Consider the following 19,360-nt stretch of genomic DNA (forward strand, 5'->3'; position numbering starts at 1 on the left):
CAGTCCTTTGGGTAAAAATTTAGTGTGTAAATTCACAAGACTGAATTCCTCTTCTATTCTCCTTCTCCTTCTGAGGTCCCTCGTCAATCATTTGTGGGAATTTAAGAATCTATATAAACACAGTAGTATCCTTTATTTGAGTCCCAAACCAGAAATTATTTGAGCTTTATATATTGCTTTCATGAAGACATAAAAATAAAAGTCAACTATTTGGAGACTTTTGGCCAATGGCCTTTTTATAACATAATGCCCGAGAATCACAGTTAATGCCGTGTTTTAGGAGCTATGGAAGTGGGCAGAGCTGGTTTCCCTCCTGCAAGCTTTCTGCATTAGATCAAGAAGGTCATACAAAAAAAAAAAATCCAAGCTTAAAGTCATTGTTTACTAGATTGTTAACAGGAGGCTGCAATGGTTAGAGGAAAATAGATCCTCTAAATCCCAGTAGACATGACCAAACATTAAAAAAAAAAATTTAAAAAAAAAAGTTGTTTTGAACTCTAGTATCTCCCTATGAAAAGCTTGGCAACATCACAGGAAATAATTACCAGGACTTGGAAAGATGCTACTGAAACCAAAACAACAACAACAACAACAACGAAAACCTACTGTGAATGCCCTCAGAAGCTTTTAATTTTAAAAGTTCCCATTTAAAGTGCAGAGAAGTAGAGAAGGAACCAATTGTGAAGAAACACACTGCGTATGTGTGTATAGCTTGACTCCAAATGAGACGTCATTACCATCCTAAGGATAAGTTCAAAGTTTTCCTTCCTAAGATATTTTTAAATTGTCCAGGTAACATACACCCTGGGAAAAAGGAATTCTGACCATCAGTTTTTTTTGTGAGATCAGCGCTTTCCTCTACTTCTGAAACTTAATGAACTTAGGTATTCTAAATTCATACTTACTTTGGAATAAGACTCAAAAAAAATGTCTTCACTAGGGCCTTTTGCAATAAAATTTGCATTTTTAAATTCAAAAATTTGAAAAAAATTCATAGTCACTCTTGTGAAATGACTTTACTTTTACTCTTATAAGAAGGACGGTCATCATGGAGACAGGGTACTAACCATGGTAGCCTTTAAATAAGGGACAATTAGCATTGACAAAGCACTGGCATTCTGCTGGCCGGAAAGCACGCTGTAGAGGCTACCACCACTCAACACCAATAGACCCTGAGGGTATTGGTAGTATAAAGCAAACAAACTCCAATAGTTTGCATGTCAAAACTGATAGGCATTAGCTCTTGTGTCAGGACTACAATCAGGATATCTCAGTGCGACTATAAAGCATTTATCATGCCTGTGTGAGATTGGGATAGGCTATTCTCTTCCCTCTCACAAACATATTTGAAGACTGGATATTGATTTACAATCTTAAAGTTACATTTATGTCTAGGAATTCTTAATTCACTCTTATTCCGCTCACTGGGGCAGAATCATCTGCGTCCTTTCCTTTTTCAGCCTGTCTGTACTTCTCCAGCTCTTCTATAGGGACCAGCTGTCATTTTCATGTTTCGGAAATGGGGTAGAGTTCAGCTCCTAAGAAGAGAACCATGCCACAAAACGGAAATGCTTCACACTCCATAGCCCAAGACCAGCTCAAGAGCTTCAGTTAGATGAAGGGGATCTACTGGCAGCATTGATATTTCCCATTTGGATTCAACTTAACACAGTGGTTCTCAACCTTCCTAATGCTGCGACCCTGTAATACAGTTCCTCATGCTGTGGTGACCCCCAACCATAAAATTCTTTTCGTTGTTACTTCATAACTCTAATTTTGCTACTGTTATGAATCATAATGTAAATATTTGTGTTTTCCAGTGGTCTCAGGTTGTCCAACTGCCCCACCAAGGGGTCACAACCCAAAGGTTGAGAACCACTGACTTAACATATTGCAGAACTGAGGTCAATAGGCTGCTGAATTCTTCTGAACCAGAGATACACGTAGGGCTGTATTCAGAGAACAACAATAAAAGGACCCTACATAGTTTATTCAGGCAGCACAAGTCAGGATGGCCAATGTCTCCAGCCCTTGAGAATTTAATGTACGTTCTCAGGCCAAAGCTGCCCAGCAGACATCTAAAAGGAAGCCTATTTGTTTCACCTGATAAATGGACCTCCTAGATGATCTACGTCATACCTACCATTCCTAAGACAGTAAAGGCATCCTCGCATAATATGAATAAGACAAGAAGCTTACTGTTACCACTGTTGGTTAACGTATTTTCAGATGGAGGCAGAGCCAACCTGTGCCCTGGGTGCCACATATGTCTCCAGAGAGCTATGAATGCAGCCCAATACATTCTTAGGTGACAGTGCTATGCCACCGTGTCAAAAAGTCGAGATACCTCTGTATCTATCAATAAGCAAGAAAGCAATAAGCCAAGAAAATGCAATTGATATAATTATTGAAGAATAGTCATAGTACTATTTTTTTTCATATTTTCTGCCCGAAACATTCCAGTAAATCCATGGAAATTGTATTAAAACAGAAGCTACAGTAAATGAGTTGGCTGATAATAAAACAAGTATCGTTTGTATCAACAACCATAAGTGGAGAAGCATGAACATATGTTTTAAAATGTATATAGTAGTACCTGTATGAAGACAATTATAAAGCTTCCTGCACAACCCAAAATAAGAGGCAACTGACCCTGTTCTTACACAAGGGACCTGATCGATGCAGAAGCACAAATTCCTTCCATTTAATTCACGAATGCAATGCCATTTTAATCGAATGGCCTTGGGAGACGGTAGAAAACTGGACAAAGTGATCTAACAACTTCATAAAATGTGCACATTATATAGGAAAGTGCTAAGAGGAACTAGTGTTGCCATATCCTCAGGTGTAATCCAAAGCTCTAATCACTGAAACGGGACTGGACTGGGACTGAGACAAGAATGGACATGAGACCAACAGCGGTCAAGAGAGAGATTTGTTATCATCAAAATGTAAGCAAGAAAACATCAAATGCAGCCAGGGCTTCATGTTTTCTACTCCAAATTTAGACCTAGTTTTCCTGTAACAGTCCTTTGGTATAAAATATGAACTATGAAAGACTAATGAAAAATTGAGGGAATGTGTTTTGTCTTCATAATAAGTTTGCACAAATAAAGTAATCTGATATCTTGCTCCATTTTTAAATTGAGGAAGGAAGGAAAAAGAGAAAGAAAAAAGATATGATTGATTAATTTTGGCAGTTTAATAAAATCCCAGAAAGGTATCTAGAGTGACTTAGCCTACGGAGACATTCAAATATGGTTAAAGATATTAGAATACGAGGAGGGTGACATTTTGTGCTATTAATAACACAAGTATAAATAATTGGAACTGAATAAATTCTATAGACCCGAATACTACACACACATTAACAGTCACACTGTAGGGTCATTGCTGCCACAGAAAGACGGGGGATGCCGGTGAGTAACATGAAACTCTCTAAATTCTGCAGGGATACACACAACATGGTAACTAATGTCTTATTAGTTTTGTTTCTTTAATTAGCATGGCAACAGCAATTCTCTCTTTAGAACCACAAGGCACTTTATTTTTATTCTCAAAAATGTCTACACTGTAACTATTGCCTTAACAGCATTAAAATTTTCTAATCATGACACAAAGCACTGTGGGTACACTTTAGGGAGCATCCCCTGAGGGATGGACCCTACAGTCTTCTAACCCACAACACAAGGGTGATTTTTATGCCTTCCTTCAAAGGTAACAAGTGATTAGCAGGAGGCTTTTTGGCCCCTTCGCTTTTGTGAGCTGATTCTTTCACACAGGGGCCCAGTGCAGAAAGGACACCCAATCAATACTGAGTGATGAGCAAACCAAAGCGCGAAGGAGCGTGCAAATCATTTCACTGCTCGTCACAAAGGCTGAAGGCCACATGTGGAAACAGCGCAAGTTCAGGTGAGAATTTCAGTTTTCAGCAGCAAATGTGAAGTCAGGCCGCACTCACCTAAGCATTTCATTGTGTTAGGCCCAAGCAGATTCATCGCTCTCTCTCTGGAGCGACAGGAACCGGTTTACAGTTTCTGAGAAGAAGGGGGTAAAATGTGGCGGTGCTGGGTTCCCTCCTGATTGCAAAACCAGGTGAACTCAACTGGTCTGGCAAATTTACACCTCAGGGGGTGGCATTTTTCTAAGATCACTTATGGCCTTTCCCATGTTCTAATTTCTAAGGTCTGGGTCATCAGGGTACATTAAAAGAAACATTCACAAGGTCAAGGTTACTGAAGAGTCATTACCTGAAGGCTATAGAGGAGGCGGGTTAAGTTCTGTATGGCTTGTATAATCTGGGGGGAAAAAGGATTGGATGTGTTAAATTCTTGAAAACCTCCCTTAGCAACAAATTGAGAAAGGATGGGGTATGTTTACAGCATGTGAAGCTTACCTCTGATTGTGAGGAACCTGGAAAACTTCTATATTCCCCCTAAAATACATAAAAACATGAGAAAATGAACAGCCACGCAACTTTTGAAAGCTATCACGTTCTCCTAATATATGAGTTTCCCACTCTAAACGCCCTTACCTCAGCTACAGTGCCTGTCTCTTCTAGGAAGAAACGCCTGGAGAATTAAACAGCCCCTTGACCTTGTAGGTCTTACTCATTCGAACTCGTGGTGAGAGATGTGTGACAACTTGTACCCAACCATCCCTTATAATGGCATAGATGACAGTGACGAGACTCAGCAAACCCTTGACTCATCCCTAGGGACAGGCTGCTACCACATGGCTCTCTGGAAGCCGTGGAACATCACAGGGCTTCAAGGTCCCAATCTCAATGTTGGAGAACCATGATGTCCACGTTACAAAGAGACAGCCCCAGGGAAAACAATTAGGGTCCTCCAGATCATCAATGAATTACCAACCCAGCCCAAAAAAACCATGAATGAAGCCACAGGAGGCTGGCCATCTTCTCTTTGGGGATGGAGCCTATGCCTCGGGCTTTGCCTCGTTCACACCACTGAGCATTAGGGAACATGCAGATACTGGGAGCTTCCAGTTAATTGCAGTAAGCACTTGTTTATTTATTGTCTGTCTTCTCTCATTAGTACACCGATGAACAGTAAGGCTTTGTGCATTGAGTATTATATCTGTAAACCTAAGAATGGTGCCTCGCATGGAAGAGACACTCAACAAGTCAAGGACTGCAAGTGATATTTGCCCACATTTCTCTTCAATAAGTAAAGAGCAGTCAATACTACAAACTCCACAGTTTACGAAATGGGAAATCATCCGTTTCCCTGTCCTCCGAGAGCCTACAGTTTCCTGGAGGGTGCTTGCGTTTGTCTGAGCACATGCCATTTTACGCTCTAAAGACAGTCAGCCATGGGGATGTCCTCAAATAGCTTTCGTTTTGTTGCTGAGTGAGTCACTGAGCTTAATCAAGCAATGGGCTAGCCCAGTCTCCTTTTCTCCATAGTGCCAGTTAAAGATTTTGTCGCCTAGCAGCCCCTCTAACAGGGAAAGGACAAGACTGAAGGGGGAGATGACATGTCAGGGCTGCAGAACTCTGCCCCACTGTCTGGAAGACACCAGGATTCCAGTTTGGTGGTGAGTTCTTGCTGTTCTTCTTGCCCATCTTTGCCTATTCACTGCTTTTGTGGTAAACATGACATAATATTTATAATATTATCCTCTATAACGAAGTAGAAATGAGTTGGATTATGCTAAACTGGGTTAAGTTGGTTACTCACAGCTGGAACCACTGGGTTTGGGGGTAGACAGAAAAGTGGGTATCATCTTTTTAATGGAGTTCACCTGCCACCTGGTGGTTGTACTGAATAACTACAGTTGCTCATTGGGCAGGAGACTTCCTACCCTCGGGTTATTGTTTTTAATTCTTTCAGAAATTTGTTTTAACCTTATCTTACTAAGGACACTAATGCTAAGACATCCATTACATGCTTGCTTGGAGTTTTAGCCAAGTGACCCACTCCTATATCTCAGTTTATTTCAAAAGGCCTTATAAAGGGTCAGCTGCTCCAGAGGTTAAGAGAAAGAAACCCGGACACACCATCTCACTTACCCTCCTGTGACTGAGTCACGGAGAGGAGCCAACCCACTTTCTAGGCAGAATTAATCTGCCACTGGCAAACTCTCTTTTCCTCCCTAAAATCTTAGGAGCAATTGAAAGCTACACAGTTCAGCCTTCATGGAGAAGGAGGCGCATTGTAAGACAAGCAAGTTTAAAAGCTTACAACCAGAATAAGCAGAGTAAAAGTCTGCATTCACACATTAACTTGGGCCTCTGAACTTTGCAAACGAATGCTAAATCTGAGCTGATGTTTCTGTGAAATTCTGTAAGCCAGACTTGGTTCTGGCCTATGTCACCTATCTGGAAACCATGAACGGTATGATGTTGCATCTCTGATATACATGTGCCACATTCTCACGTTGATTCACATCGATACTTGGTAATGGAGTTAAAATCAATGCTGGACAAAGCAAAAACTCTCCAACCGACTCCCCACCTCCCAGAATCCCAGTGCTATTTCCTCCCCTGCTTATGAAAAGCATACACTTGAAGGTAATAGGAAGCTAGATGCATGCCATTTCTACAGAGAGAGTTGCAGCCTACATATTTCAAGAGTCAGAGCAAGAGCAGCATTTGGGAACACCTTGCCACAAGCCAAGTGTGGCTATGTGAATTCAGAGTCTGCGAAAGGAAGGTGGGATATGGGTGAAGAGTGGAGGAGGGTCTTGATACAGGACAGAAGCAAGACCGGCCCGAGGTGGAAATGAGTTCAGCTCCCATGGCGCCATCTAGTGGTGCGGCATCCCAGTGTCCGGGGCCGCCTTTCAGCCAAAGAGTTGCCAAAAGCAGTGAGGAAAAGCAGAGGTTGGCAGAGCGGAAAGCAGGCCGGGAAGTCAGAGAGCGCAGACACACATGTACACTGGAGGATTTTCAAGCTTTTGTTTTTTGTTTGTTTTTTTTTAATAACTTTTCAGTTTTTTTAACACCTACATGATATAGAAAGAACATGAACATTTAAAGAATAGGTTAGAAAGCTTCAATATAGATATTTAAACGAATCAGAAACAATTCAGAAAAAAAGTATTTTCAATCCACTCACTGCCTGATGGCTGAAGCTACAATATATAGACAAAGCAATGGGCCCTGGTTACTAACAAATTGGTTAGCAATGAACAATACCTTCTCCCCTGCATCAGAGACCGCCAAGTCCGTTACCACACCCTGGAGCCCGGGATCCACATCCCAACAGCCGCTTCCTTCTGTCCCTTCTGTGACTAGTGCTGGAAGCGCACCATTGAGACAGAAACAAAAAGGACAACGTCAAACATCAGCCAGCCAATGGGGTTCTTCTGCGCACAACTGACGCACAACTTCGAAAAAAGTAAAAAGAAACATCACAGGGCAATACATTCCGAGTGCTCCTACAGGGGGCGCTAGAGACAGGCGCAGCGAGCCCAGGTCCCTGCCCTCATGGAGCTTACAGGCTAAGGAATACCAAGCCAAGCCGTATCCTTTATCACTTTTTAATTTTGCGCTTCTTTCTTGGGCTGATGCGTCCGTGTGCTGTTTGTGGAACCGAGTCTACACCTCACTTTCATTTCGCAGGGCAAAGCCTCCCCGGAAAGGAGACATTTCAAACAGGCGCGCGCCTGGTGGAGCAAAAGCAAGGTCTCTTGGCAGACCTAGGTCCGTACAAGGCTCCCCCGTGGCCAGTGCAAGAGCAGCTGACGGACAAAGTCTAGAAGGAGGGTCCAGAGGCGACAGGGAGATTGTTCTAAGAAGGCTGGAGGTGGCTAATGCCTTACGGCTGCAGAGTCATTAAAACCGAGAGCCTGCCCCAGTTTCTCGTCATTTCAAGCTCTTCTCACGTTCCCCACGTTAAGCTTTAACACTGTAAATACTGTACATTTAACCCACGAAAACACAGAAACTGGTCCAGAGGTGTTAAGTACAAAATGCAAATTTACATTCACCCATGAAACCTCAGTCGGCAGGATTTCATTATTTATTTACGGAGGATGTGAACTCAGTTAAAACTTAGACTACGTTCACCTCTTACTGATTCAAACCCGGCTCTTCAAAGCCAGGCCACACACATATACTTCATAGGAGCAAACAACGTCTGATCAGGACCCTGATCCAAATATTCATTTTGTGATGGTTTTTGTAAAAGTTTTTTTTTTCCTTTTAAATATGATGTCATTATGCACTTGCATTTCTAACAAGGTTTAAATGAACAAAATCACTTGTATTATCTTTGGAAAATGACAGTTGTGAAGGATTCCAAAGGACTCCTCTAAACCAGAGTTTTCTGTTTGAGTGGAAACCATTTCAAATAAATCAGTTGAAACCCACGGTCACTGTGTCCAGGCTGGCCAATGCTTACACCGTGACGGAAGGACAGTTTATAGTGATTTTTCCCAATCAAGTCTTTCTCACCCCCTTTCCACACATTCACATTAACAGTTAAAGGTTGGAGGAAGCCGATGTGGAGCCCCGTAGAGGTAGAACACTGGAGCTTCACTCAGCTTCTATGCCCCCAGATTCAGCTTCAGGCCGGGCAACAGACTCTCCGGAGGCTGGACCCACCATTCTACAAAGTAGATTATAATCGTCCCCTTTGGTAAAATATATTGATGAGTAAAAACGGGGCTTCGCTTGGCCTGTAACCTCTGACTGATATGGGCTTGCTTCACAAAGAGCCTCTCCAAAGCCCACTGCAGGACTCCTCTCAGTCCCAGGCCTTCAGTGAGGGGTAACTTTCCACCCTTACCAGCTGTATAAAGAGATCAAACTCCTCCTCGGAGCACCATGCTCCAATCCAGGCCCAAACTACATGGCCTCTGGTATACAGGGTTCACCCCATGCCTCCTCTGCCTGCCTGACCCTGAGGACAGACAGGCTGCACCGGTTCTAGCAAAGGGGTGTCCCTTTAGAAGGCTCCCAAACCTTGGGAGATGTAGATTCTGATGGGGAGACCCTTCACTGCCCTGCCTGAAGAGAGGAGAGGACCCGCCAAGTGCTCCAAACAGCTGCAGAAGCGCAGTGGAGCCTCCCAGCTGTCCCTGGGGCGGGGCTGAGAGCAGCAGCAGCAGACCCTCAGTATTTTTAGAGAGGACTTCCTCAATGGCATAATGAGGCTCTTCTAAAGGAAATCACCCAGAGCGGTACAACTCCCCTGATGAATCTAGCTGTTCAAAATGAAAAACATATGTGCACATTCTGAAAATAGAAAGCCAGGATTAGATAAAGCAGAATTTGAGAGGGGAGTAATTTTAGGTGCTTGTGATAAAACAACAACAAAAATGTATAGATTAAAAAGTTATACTGCTTCTAGACTTTCTACTGAACCAAAGGATTTGTTAAAGAAATTCTAAAAAAGAGAGGGTGTGGTCACACATACCTATAATCCTAGCACTTTTGAGAATCAGGAATTTGAGGCCATTCTCAACTACAATAGTAAATTTGAGGCCAATGTGAGAGCCACATGGGATCTTGTCAAAAGAAAAAAATAACCATTACAGACATTTTATCTGCATATCATTTCTTTTGGGGTAAAGTTTTTACCATCTTTACATGATGGAAAAATATACTCTTTGTGTTCTTGCTTTGAGTTCTCTATGGAATTCAGTATTTAGCTGAAAACTATATATAAAACAGCATAGTTAGGCTCCGAGACATTGCTAATCTCTTTCTTTACCTCTCAAGTTTAAATGTATCAACAACGGGATATGATGGTGTCCACCTGTCAGCTCAACACTCCTGAGGCAGGAGGATCACAACTATGAGATCAGCCTAGGCTGCTCACAACACAGAATCTATTCCGATGGAAGAGGACTCTCTGGGAGGCTTGGGGGTGTGGCTCAGTGGTAGGCTCTTGCCAGCATGTTGAGGCCAATGGGTTAATAACACTGGTACCACAAAACCCAAAAAAGAACTGTTTGGCCATTGTGTCTCTAATAATACCACCAAACCTCACACTTCACATGTGGGTCTGCAGGAGGTGGGAGGGGTTCTTTCTAGCTTCCTGAGCTATGATTGCTTAGCTGATGCCCATAATAGTATGCCTGAAAACTTTTCTTAATGGATTGCAGAGATCCTTTAAAGGGGTTGAAAATCCTTTCAAAAATCCATTCAAGAAGTCATAAAAACTGAGGCAGGGTATGATCTGGGGATGATGCAATGCTCAGCTGGGAAGAGAAGGAATACCCCACCAACATAAGACTCTGTCTCTGTAATACAAGTGTCATTAATAGTCACATAAAATATCTATCAATGGCCAGCATGATTATTCTCAAGATTTTTTCTCCCCTAATTACAAAAAACACATTAAGTTCCCTTGAAATTAGGCAGTTAATGCTTTCCTTTTGTGTGGCCACTGTGTGTGTCCGGCTGTGCTCAGGCTCACGGCCGAGGCTGGCACTGTCACTTACAAGCAGTTGGTGATGCCGGTACATCGTGTGAGCTGAGCGTATCAGTCAGGACAGCTCCTCCCGAACCTTCCTCAGATGCCTGGCTTCCATCACCTATCTTTGAAGCCTTTACCGCAACTTGGAGACTCTCAGCTAAGAAGGAGAAAAACAAAACTAAATGTAAACAATAAATATATATATAGAGAGACGGTTTAGTCTACCACATGTGTCCAAGCTGCACCAGGTGGGCGGCATGCGCCCCAGATTACCATGAATAAAGCTCAACGCAAAACTGTAAGTTTACTTAAAACATTATGAGTTGGTTTTGTGAATTAATTAATTAATTTGATTGTAACTCTGTCACGTGGCTCTTCAGCATGAAATCTGCAGGTGACAATCTGTTGCATCAGAATGGTTAAATACTGTGATTGGCCCAAAGTTGATAAATCATATTTGCCAGCAACTGATGTTATGTAGCCCAAAGAACTAAAATTTTGTCCTATTTTTCTCTTTCTTTCTTTTCTTTTCTTTTTTCTGAAATAGGGCCTCGTGTAGTCCAGGCTGGTCCCAAACAGCTATGTAGCTGAGGGTAATCTTGAACTCTTGCTCTCCTGCCTTTCCTCTTAGGTGCTGGGACTCCAGGCATGTGCCATCATGACTGGCTTATATGATGCAATAACCAAACCCAGGGCTTGATACATGTTCAGCAAGAACTGTACCAAGTGCATCATGTCCAGCCTGCTTTCATAGTACTAGAGGTTGTATAAATGCATGCACATAAACACATACAAATATATCCCCCAAAGGGTGTGGCCTGCAAAGAGCTGCCCCCTTCCAGAAAAATTATAGAACCCTGCAGTCTATACCAACTGACAACAGCATCCCTTTGCATAGAGAATTTAACACAGTTTAAAAAAAAAAACCTATTGTATAAAATATCTCAAACGCAACTTTCAGTAAATTAGTATACTGAAAACCTCCCTGTAATTCAATTAATATGAATGCACTACTAGGTACTAGGATTTTTAACGCTGTTACTAAGAAATACTAGCTGTTCCTCAAAAGAGTGTTTCTTCAAACTTGCTTTAAATAATACACATTCCCATCTGTGCTCTAGTCCTTTTGGGAACTACCAGGCCAAAAAAGGAGGCATGTTTACTTGCATAAAGGAGTCTCGGCTAGCATGTGGACTATTACTATTTCTAGGACCTTGTAATTATTTCTCAAGCATCCTCACCACATCTTGACCACATTCGGGTCAGAAAACTACTCACTGCACATCTATTATCCTGGGGCTATGGTTATATGGGAGATTTGCAAGAGAAGAGCGAAGGAGACACTTACAGCTCTGGCCACACGGAGGCGCAGGAGAGCAACAGTCCCCAGTGGGACCAGGAAGAAGTTCCTAAAGGTTGGAAACTGAGCAGCCCTGGGAGGATGGGTGGGATTCAGGAAGACAAGGAGAGGCAAACAGCAGTCCAGCAGAGCAAAGGGGCTTTCCAAAGTGTGCACTCAACTGTCTTTCTTGAGACAATGATGTCCTCACTCCAATGAGAAGCCCTGTTCAGCTGCTATCAGGTATGGATCCTTGACCCAGGGTGGATTCTCATCTGCAGCCTACGTGGCCTATAGGGTGCCTCCACTGCTCTGGGTTCCCCCTGAGCAGGCCCATGAGTGCATCCTAGCTCCTTCATCACGTGGTAAGCCAAAAGAACAAAGGCCAATGGGCTTCCACTCCCTCATTAGGGAAGAAAGTAGAAGGCACTGGCTAAGCAAAAGAGCAGGTGATTTGGTCCACTAAGGCTTTGCTATGTGAGCGGGGCATCATGGGTGCCTGTCATCGTCCTTTGCTTTATTTCCCAAACATGCCCCCAATCTGTCTACTATTCTGCTTCCATGACCAACGGTCCAGGACACCCCCATGTAAATAAGATTCACCCCTCTCTATAACTCTGTAATGCTCCACTTCCTTTATTCTGCTTCTTTTTCTACATATCACCTCACAATCTGACATATGCATTTCTTTATACTTTGACATTTCTGGAACACGGTTTCTAGGAGAATAAGTATTCCGTTGCATTCTGCTGCACCCTCAGCACCAAGGCCACCATATGTGACACGGAGCAGGCACCCAATAAACATGTTCTGAGTCTGTCAAACGAAATCATTTCCAGAGCAACCTGCCTTCTCTCAGGGCAGCGGCCAGCAGGGAAGCTGCTTGGGGAGGCTCTCCAGGGTCAGGCTTGATAAGCAGGTGGGGTTCTAGGTGGACGTCCTCAAAGCCACTCAGTTCCCCAAGTTCAGCGTAGATATGCAGCTTTTCTTCCAAGTACGTGCAAATTTGTTGGTCTTGGTTACTGAGTATTTCTGTGGAATAACAGTCACCGTAAGCGAGATAATTTACAGCATGGCTACAAAAGTCATATGAAAATCAAGTTAGGAGAAAAAGACACCATGATTTAGTAAGCAGTCAGACCCAACACTTCCGTTGGGTGGGTGAGACTCAGATTCAAATTCTGATGCCTTCACTGAGTGACTGTGACCTCTTGCCAGTGACTTAACATCTCTCCCATCATCCACTGCACTTGATAAATAAATGTACTTTTCCCAATCTCCAAATTCCATAAAACCTCGCAAAGCTATTCTTTGTGGACAGCCTTCTATTAAGACTGAATACCCAGCTCAACAAAGAGAGCTGAGGCAGCCCTCTCTTCAAGGGGTGACGGCTCCTAGGGTGAACAGGGCAGGGCTGAGAAGCCTCAGTCGTCAGTGTCTGTCTTGGCCAGAGCCCAAGCTAGTTTATGGTTCTGTTTCTAAAACTCATCTTTGCATGCACCAATTTCCCCTGGACTTCAATGTGTTACAGGAGTCTTAGAACCTAGAGACCTTAACTAGCATCAACTCCAGAGAGTCCCTGCTTCAGTTGGTTAAGGGAGTTGAGAAGCAGAGAGCAATTTTTTGTTTGTTTGTTTGTTTGTTTGTTTGTTTGTTTGTATGTTTGTTTGTTTGTTTGAGACAGGGTTTCTCTGTGTAGCCCTGGCTGTCCTAGAACTCACTCTGTAGACCAGGCTGGCCTCAAACTCACAAAGATCCACCTGGCTCTGCCTCCCTAGTGCTGGGGTTAAAGGTGTGTGCCACCACCGCCCAGCCAGACAGCAAATTTTTAATCAACTCCCTAGGTGACGTAAGGCCTGGAGTTGAGAACTGGTGAGATAAACGTATTTCTTGACTTCCCAGGGCCCTCGATGGCCTTCTTGTTGAACTCTTGTCTAATCACAGAAGCCTGACATGGTGGACACTCCAGTGTTCACCAGAACCCCGTGGCCACAATTATTGTTTCACATGTGCTATGTGTATGTGCATGGGTATCTTAGTCACTTGTACCTTGTCTATGGATGGGTGATTTTAAGAGGTGGAGGGCGGGCAATGTGGACCTCAGGTGCACACAGTTAATCATTGTCCTCACCACCACTCATGACTTCAGGAACTTCCCACCACTCAAGAACACAGGCCTCGGGGGTCAGAGCCACCTGCACGTGCCATACCTTGACATTGCTGAATTTTGGCCACGCGGGCTTCAGCCTTCCGTCTCTCTTCATCAGACTCACTGGTCCCCCCTCCTTCTTCCTCTGGACAACTTTAAAAGACAACAGTCAAGGCGTCACTGAAGCCAGTTCCAAGGATCTCTAAGCTTATTAGAAAAACATGGGAACTTGGCAAGAGAACTAGCCACAAAGGCAAAAAAATAAAAATAAAAAAAAATAAAAATAAAAAATTCAGCATGAAGAGAATTCATTGTTCCTCTTTTTCAAAAGATTCGTTTCCTTGAGTACGCACCCGTTACAACATAGTTTCAAAGTCCGCTCTACAGGATGATTAAAATATTCCAACCCCAACCCCCTCCTCCACCACTATCACCACCACCACCAGCAGCAACAACAGTGACATTATGTCACCAAGTGCAACTAAGATGACAAAATTTGGGGGTTTAAACCATTAAGGAACCCCTCTTGATAGTGGAAGGTTTGTGGGACAGATGGTAGGCTTCCGTACTGGGTTGGTATGGTAGAAGGGAGAGCAACTTATGCCAAGCTCATCCAACTAATCAAATTACCGGTAAGAATTATCCCTCCCACCCTCGCCCCTCATTTATCAAAACTACCCTTGCACAAGTGACAAGCAGGATGTTGACTGAGAACATTGAGATTCACCAGCCATTTATTTGAATGGTTCCTCGGGCACACAGAGAGACAGAAGACAGGGTCCCTGCTCACAGGGAGCTTCCAATCTAAGGGAACACATACTACCTGCATCTAAAACATCACAACCACGGACACTAGATGCCTTAGAAAGTGGGTGTGACAGCATTTCAGGTACAACAGAGAACACCTGGACGGAAGAGGTCTTCGTGAAACGGGTGAGCAGGCAGGAGCCACAGCAAAAGCACGCAGGCAGAGTGGGAAGGCACGGCACACAGGGAGGTGTGTAGAGGACAGAGCTGCAGGTGACATGCTACGGCAGGCGAGGGCAAAGGTCAGGGAGCAGGCAATTCTGGCTGAGGCAAAGTTTCCATGCAGGGGAGACATGGTTAGAACACATTCCCAGACGGAACAAGGACTTCCCGCAGAGGAACATCAGCGAGGTTACCTTTCCACGGCCTGCTGGATCCGCCTCATCCAGTTGTTTCTTTCCTCCTTGGAATTGGTGTGGATCTCGTACATCTCCGGACCAGCAGAGGACGCGCTGATCAGAAACATGCCTCTCTCCTCATTAGCAACTTCTCTAGCAATAAGCTTCTGAAGCGAAATCACCGAAGGCTTCTGGTCCTGTGAGAGTAAAGAGGATGCACGGGTGAAACCATAGTGTCTCTAAACCAAGAGTCACATGGAACCCAGGCGCCTTCTCCCCCACTCGTCATCCTTTCAGAAGACATCAGAAGAAGTTCTCCAATGGAGAGGGGAAAGGGTATCACAGTAGCTCTGCCTTGGCTACGATGATGTTTGACACCATCAACTGGAGACACACGACTCAACACCTCAGCTTGTGGGGGACATTTCTTAATCACACCCCAAAGCAGATGGAGAATGAGGACTTGGGGGAAGAATTATCCTTACGGATGTCAGTTTAGAGACAGGAAAGATGGCTCAGTGATTAAGAGCAAATACTCCTTTCTACAGAGGACCTGAGTTCGGTTCCCAGCACCCACACTGGGTGGCTCAAAACCACCTGTAACTCTAGCTCCAGGGGGATATGATGCTTCTTTGAGCCTCTGCACTCACATATGCATACCTATACAGAGACATACATATTTTAAAAAATAAGTAAATATTTTTAAAGATTGATAGTTTAAAAGGGTAATTTTAAAGAGATCAGAAGGGTGAAGAAAAAAATATGATAAACTACTGTGGTCGAGGAAGAAGGTATTAAAAAGGTGCTTGTGAAGGATGAGAAGCTAGAGCCCACTGGATTTAGAAATAATTGCAAGACAGTGATGAAAACAGAACCCTGGGAAATAAGGAGATAGGTCATCAAGTACAATGTAGAAATGGGCAGACGTGACCTGAAAGTCCCTAGGCATCACCAACCCCTTCTGCTCCAGATCTCAGCCCCAGAACTGCTGCAGCTCTACCCATAAGTGGCTCCTCCTCACCAACCAGATGAACACTGGGTGAGCAGGGCTGGCTCTAAATCATCTTCATCTGCCAGACACATAGCCTTGCATAGAAGAGGCATGCAATCAATGTCTGCAGAACTGGATTTAACATAATTCCATCTGAGGGAAACTGGAAGACAGTCTAAGAGTTGGTGTCCAAGGTAGAACAAAATAACTTCTGCCAGCATTCACTGTGGCCTCTCAAAGACTCTGTGCTATGCCTTGGGGCCTCACAGATGAGACCTCAATAGCCCCACACCTGGCTCAAGAGCCATGGTTGAAAGAAGGCCAGAAGAATGTCTGCAGGATAAGAAGGATGTGGGGGATGGAATCTGCTTTGGTCTGTGGCTCCCACCACTGTTTAGAGAGCCAGCTACAGCATGTAGTTTTGTTCTTCCTTGTGGACTGAGGTAAGACTTTATCCAGACTTTGCCATTCTATATTCTCCCCTACTGATTTCCTGGCACTGGCTTGCCTGTCTTTCCAGTATTACATATCTATGCCACATCTGGAGTTATTGGCCAAGGCATCTCTGGAGTGCTTTTCATGTTTTTCAGAACAGTCTGGGGGAAAAAAATAGATCATGATGGAATAGACTACTGGTCAACCCAGTCCCATGCTTGGCCTCTGGAAATGGAGGCTAAATCAGTTTTAAAGCAGATCTTGAATCCCCTCTGTAATGAGAGAGGTCCTCTATCTAAGCATTATTAAGATCCCCTTTTTTTGTATTAGAGATCTATGTTTTGGCTTCTTCTGAATGTATATATGTAAAAATGCAAGGTGAGTTTGAGTTGCTTGATATGGAAGAATGTGAAATTATTATTAGTTGGTTAGTGTTCCAGAGGAAGGGAGGTGGTGGCAAGATCGTTCAAAAGTGAAGAATAAATAAAGAGTAGAAAGGAACGTTAATTAAATTCCTACCAACCAGAAGGCATCAAGGGCAAGCTTGTCACTATTCATATTAACTGCACAAACACTGGTGGAAAACAAGATTCAACATCCCCAGGAACGAAGGCAACACATCAGCTTTGGGGACAGAGGTCACACACCGATGGTGCAGGGGCCTAATGCAGTCTGCCTGCCAGGACAGTTTGCTGTGCTGTAGCATTTTAAAGCCATTTCTTAAGGCTAGCAACATTTGTGAGTAGAAGTCTCCACCTTTTAGAAATACTATAGAGTTGGGGGTGTGTGGTAGAAACAGAATACTGGCTAACCTGGACCATATTCTCACTTAATTTAGAAACACTGGTCACTAAGCATGACTCACCTTGACCCTGGACATGTGCTCACTAACTGAAGACAGTCCCCACTGCTTTCCACTGTCTTCATCATACTCACTGTTGACTTCACTCATTTACATCCCTGCTCAATCTCTACAGACATCTGGAATCGAAGGCCTCGGATAGAGGGGAAGGGGGGAAGGAGAGGCTGTCTGTTGCTGTGGGGTGTTCTGTATGCTGTGAATATGTTGCTGTGGTTGGTTGATAAATAAAACGCTGATTGGCCAGTAGCTAGGCAGGAAGTATAGGTGGGATAAGCAGACAAGGAGAATTCTGGGAAGGAGGAAGGCTGAGTCAGGAGACGCCAGCCTACTGTCCAGAAAGAAGCATGTAATGGCATACATGTAAAGCCACAGAACACGTGGCGAGATTAACAAAAATGAGCTGAGTTTAAATGTAAGAGCTAGTCAGTGGTAGGCCTGAGCTAATGGCCAAGCAGTTTTAATTAATATAAACTTCTGAGTGATTATTTTATAAGTGGCTGTGGGGTCCATGGGGCTGGGCATGACCAGAGAAAACTTCAGCTACAGTCTATCTCCAGTCCAACTGCTACCCCATCTCCACTGGTGCTGGCTCTATCAGCTAGTGATCCCACAGGGGCAAAAAGATCTTAAGCTTGCTTCACATTTTAAATTTAAACTTATAGGTGGGCATGTTCATGCTGTCTTTTCTACTGTTTCAATGTTGAAATTGCCTTCTTTAATATTCAAGAGAGCCTTCCTGAATTTCTGGAATATTCCAGAAAGTAGATGTATCTACTTTATTCTAGATCCTATTTCCAGCTGAATGATCTTTTTAAAAAAAATTAAGCTGGGTCTGAAGAGATAGACGGCTCAGAGGTTAAGTGTGTTAAATCTTCCAGAGGACCCAGAGTTTGGTTCCTAGCACCCATGCCTGGAGGCTCACAACCACCTGTAACTCTGGCTCCAGCAGATCTGACACCCTTTTCTGGCCTCTGAGGGTACCTACATGCGTGCGTGTACACACACACACACACACACACGTACACACACACACACACACACACACACACACACACACACATACACACACAAACACTCCTCTAAGGACACTACTTTCTACCCATTACTTTCAGATCCTTCTGGTAGTTTCCAAAATCTTCATTTCTTCTATGCACCAAGATAAGCACTGATGAAAGGTTTTTTTCTACTGAACAAAGGGAATGAAGAATCTCACCTCTGGGTCCTAGAAAAAGGACAACTTTCTAAAACATTATATGGGAACTAGGAAACCCAGACATGTGCATATGCTGAGGTAATGAATCAGCTCCCTAAGACCATCACTGTAAGGTATCTATGACACAGGGACTACTATCAGATACATGTAGAAAGCATATGACCTAAAAATAGGGTACTTGACTCTCAAAGGTTAAGAGAATGCTTTCTCCATTGCTCCTCAATATCACCTTTATGCAGGTATGTGCTATACTTCTAGAAATAGCCAACAGCAGTCTTCTGTCTTCCACAGCCAGAGAGTCTACCAAAGAGAGCTGAACTTATTTGGTGGGTTGCATTCCTACCCCCCTTCCTCCTCCAAAAGGTGGTACATATAACCCCAGGAGTCATGTCATACTCGAAATCATACTGTAAATTGAACATCACAGCTTGATCCTAATCCACATACTATGCTGTTTTAGGAAACACAGTATCTGCCTTTGTCTTGTGCCTTCTTTTTTTTTTCTGGTCTCACTATGTAGCCCCAGCTGTCCTGGAACTCACTATGAAGACCAGGCTGACCTCGAACTCACAGAGATCCACCTACCTCTGCCTCCTGAGTGATAGGACTAAAGGCATGTGCCACCACCGCCCAGCTTGTGTCATTTTCTTGATCAGTCAGCATGCTATTAGGCTTATCAGACCACTCAGAAAGCAGGATTCACCTCTTTTTAGGTGTTTGGAACTAAATAAATCTTTGTTTCTACAGAGATCTGCTGTGACAATTTCTCTTCCCGCCTGGCCCCCAACATCCCATAGATAAGCACAACAACCCCATCTTCTGGGTTTTCCTCTGG

At 43.7% G+C, this 19,360-nt stretch overlaps 1 protein-coding gene across 3 annotated transcripts in view; it reads right to left on the reverse strand.

Annotated features, from left to right (window-relative positions):
* Arhgef28 (Rho guanine nucleotide exchange factor 28) overlaps positions 1-19,360 on the reverse strand; it is a 313,627-nt gene that overhangs the window by 35,244 nt on the left and 259,023 nt on the right. For all 3 annotated transcript variants that reach the window (XM_076552103.1, XM_016004227.3, XM_006985761.4), the window contains 7 exons: positions 15,043-15,221; positions 13,941-14,032; positions 12,580-12,762; positions 10,417-10,548; positions 7,163-7,263; positions 4,397-4,435; positions 4,251-4,298 (listed from right to left, as the gene is read on the reverse strand). In XM_076552103.1, the coding sequence (XP_076408218.1) occupies positions 4,251-4,298; positions 4,397-4,435; positions 7,163-7,263; positions 10,417-10,548; positions 12,580-12,762; positions 13,941-14,032; positions 15,043-15,221 (774 nt within the window). The remainder of the gene's footprint in view (positions 1-4,250; positions 4,299-4,396; positions 4,436-7,162; positions 7,264-10,416; positions 10,549-12,579; positions 12,763-13,940; positions 14,033-15,042; positions 15,222-19,360) is intronic.

The sequence above is a fragment of the Peromyscus maniculatus genome, chromosome 15 (genome assembly GCF_049852395.1).
Source record: "Peromyscus maniculatus bairdii isolate BWxNUB_F1_BW_parent chromosome 15, HU_Pman_BW_mat_3.1, whole genome shotgun sequence".
NCBI lineage: Eukaryota > Metazoa > Chordata > Mammalia > Rodentia > Cricetidae > Peromyscus > Peromyscus maniculatus.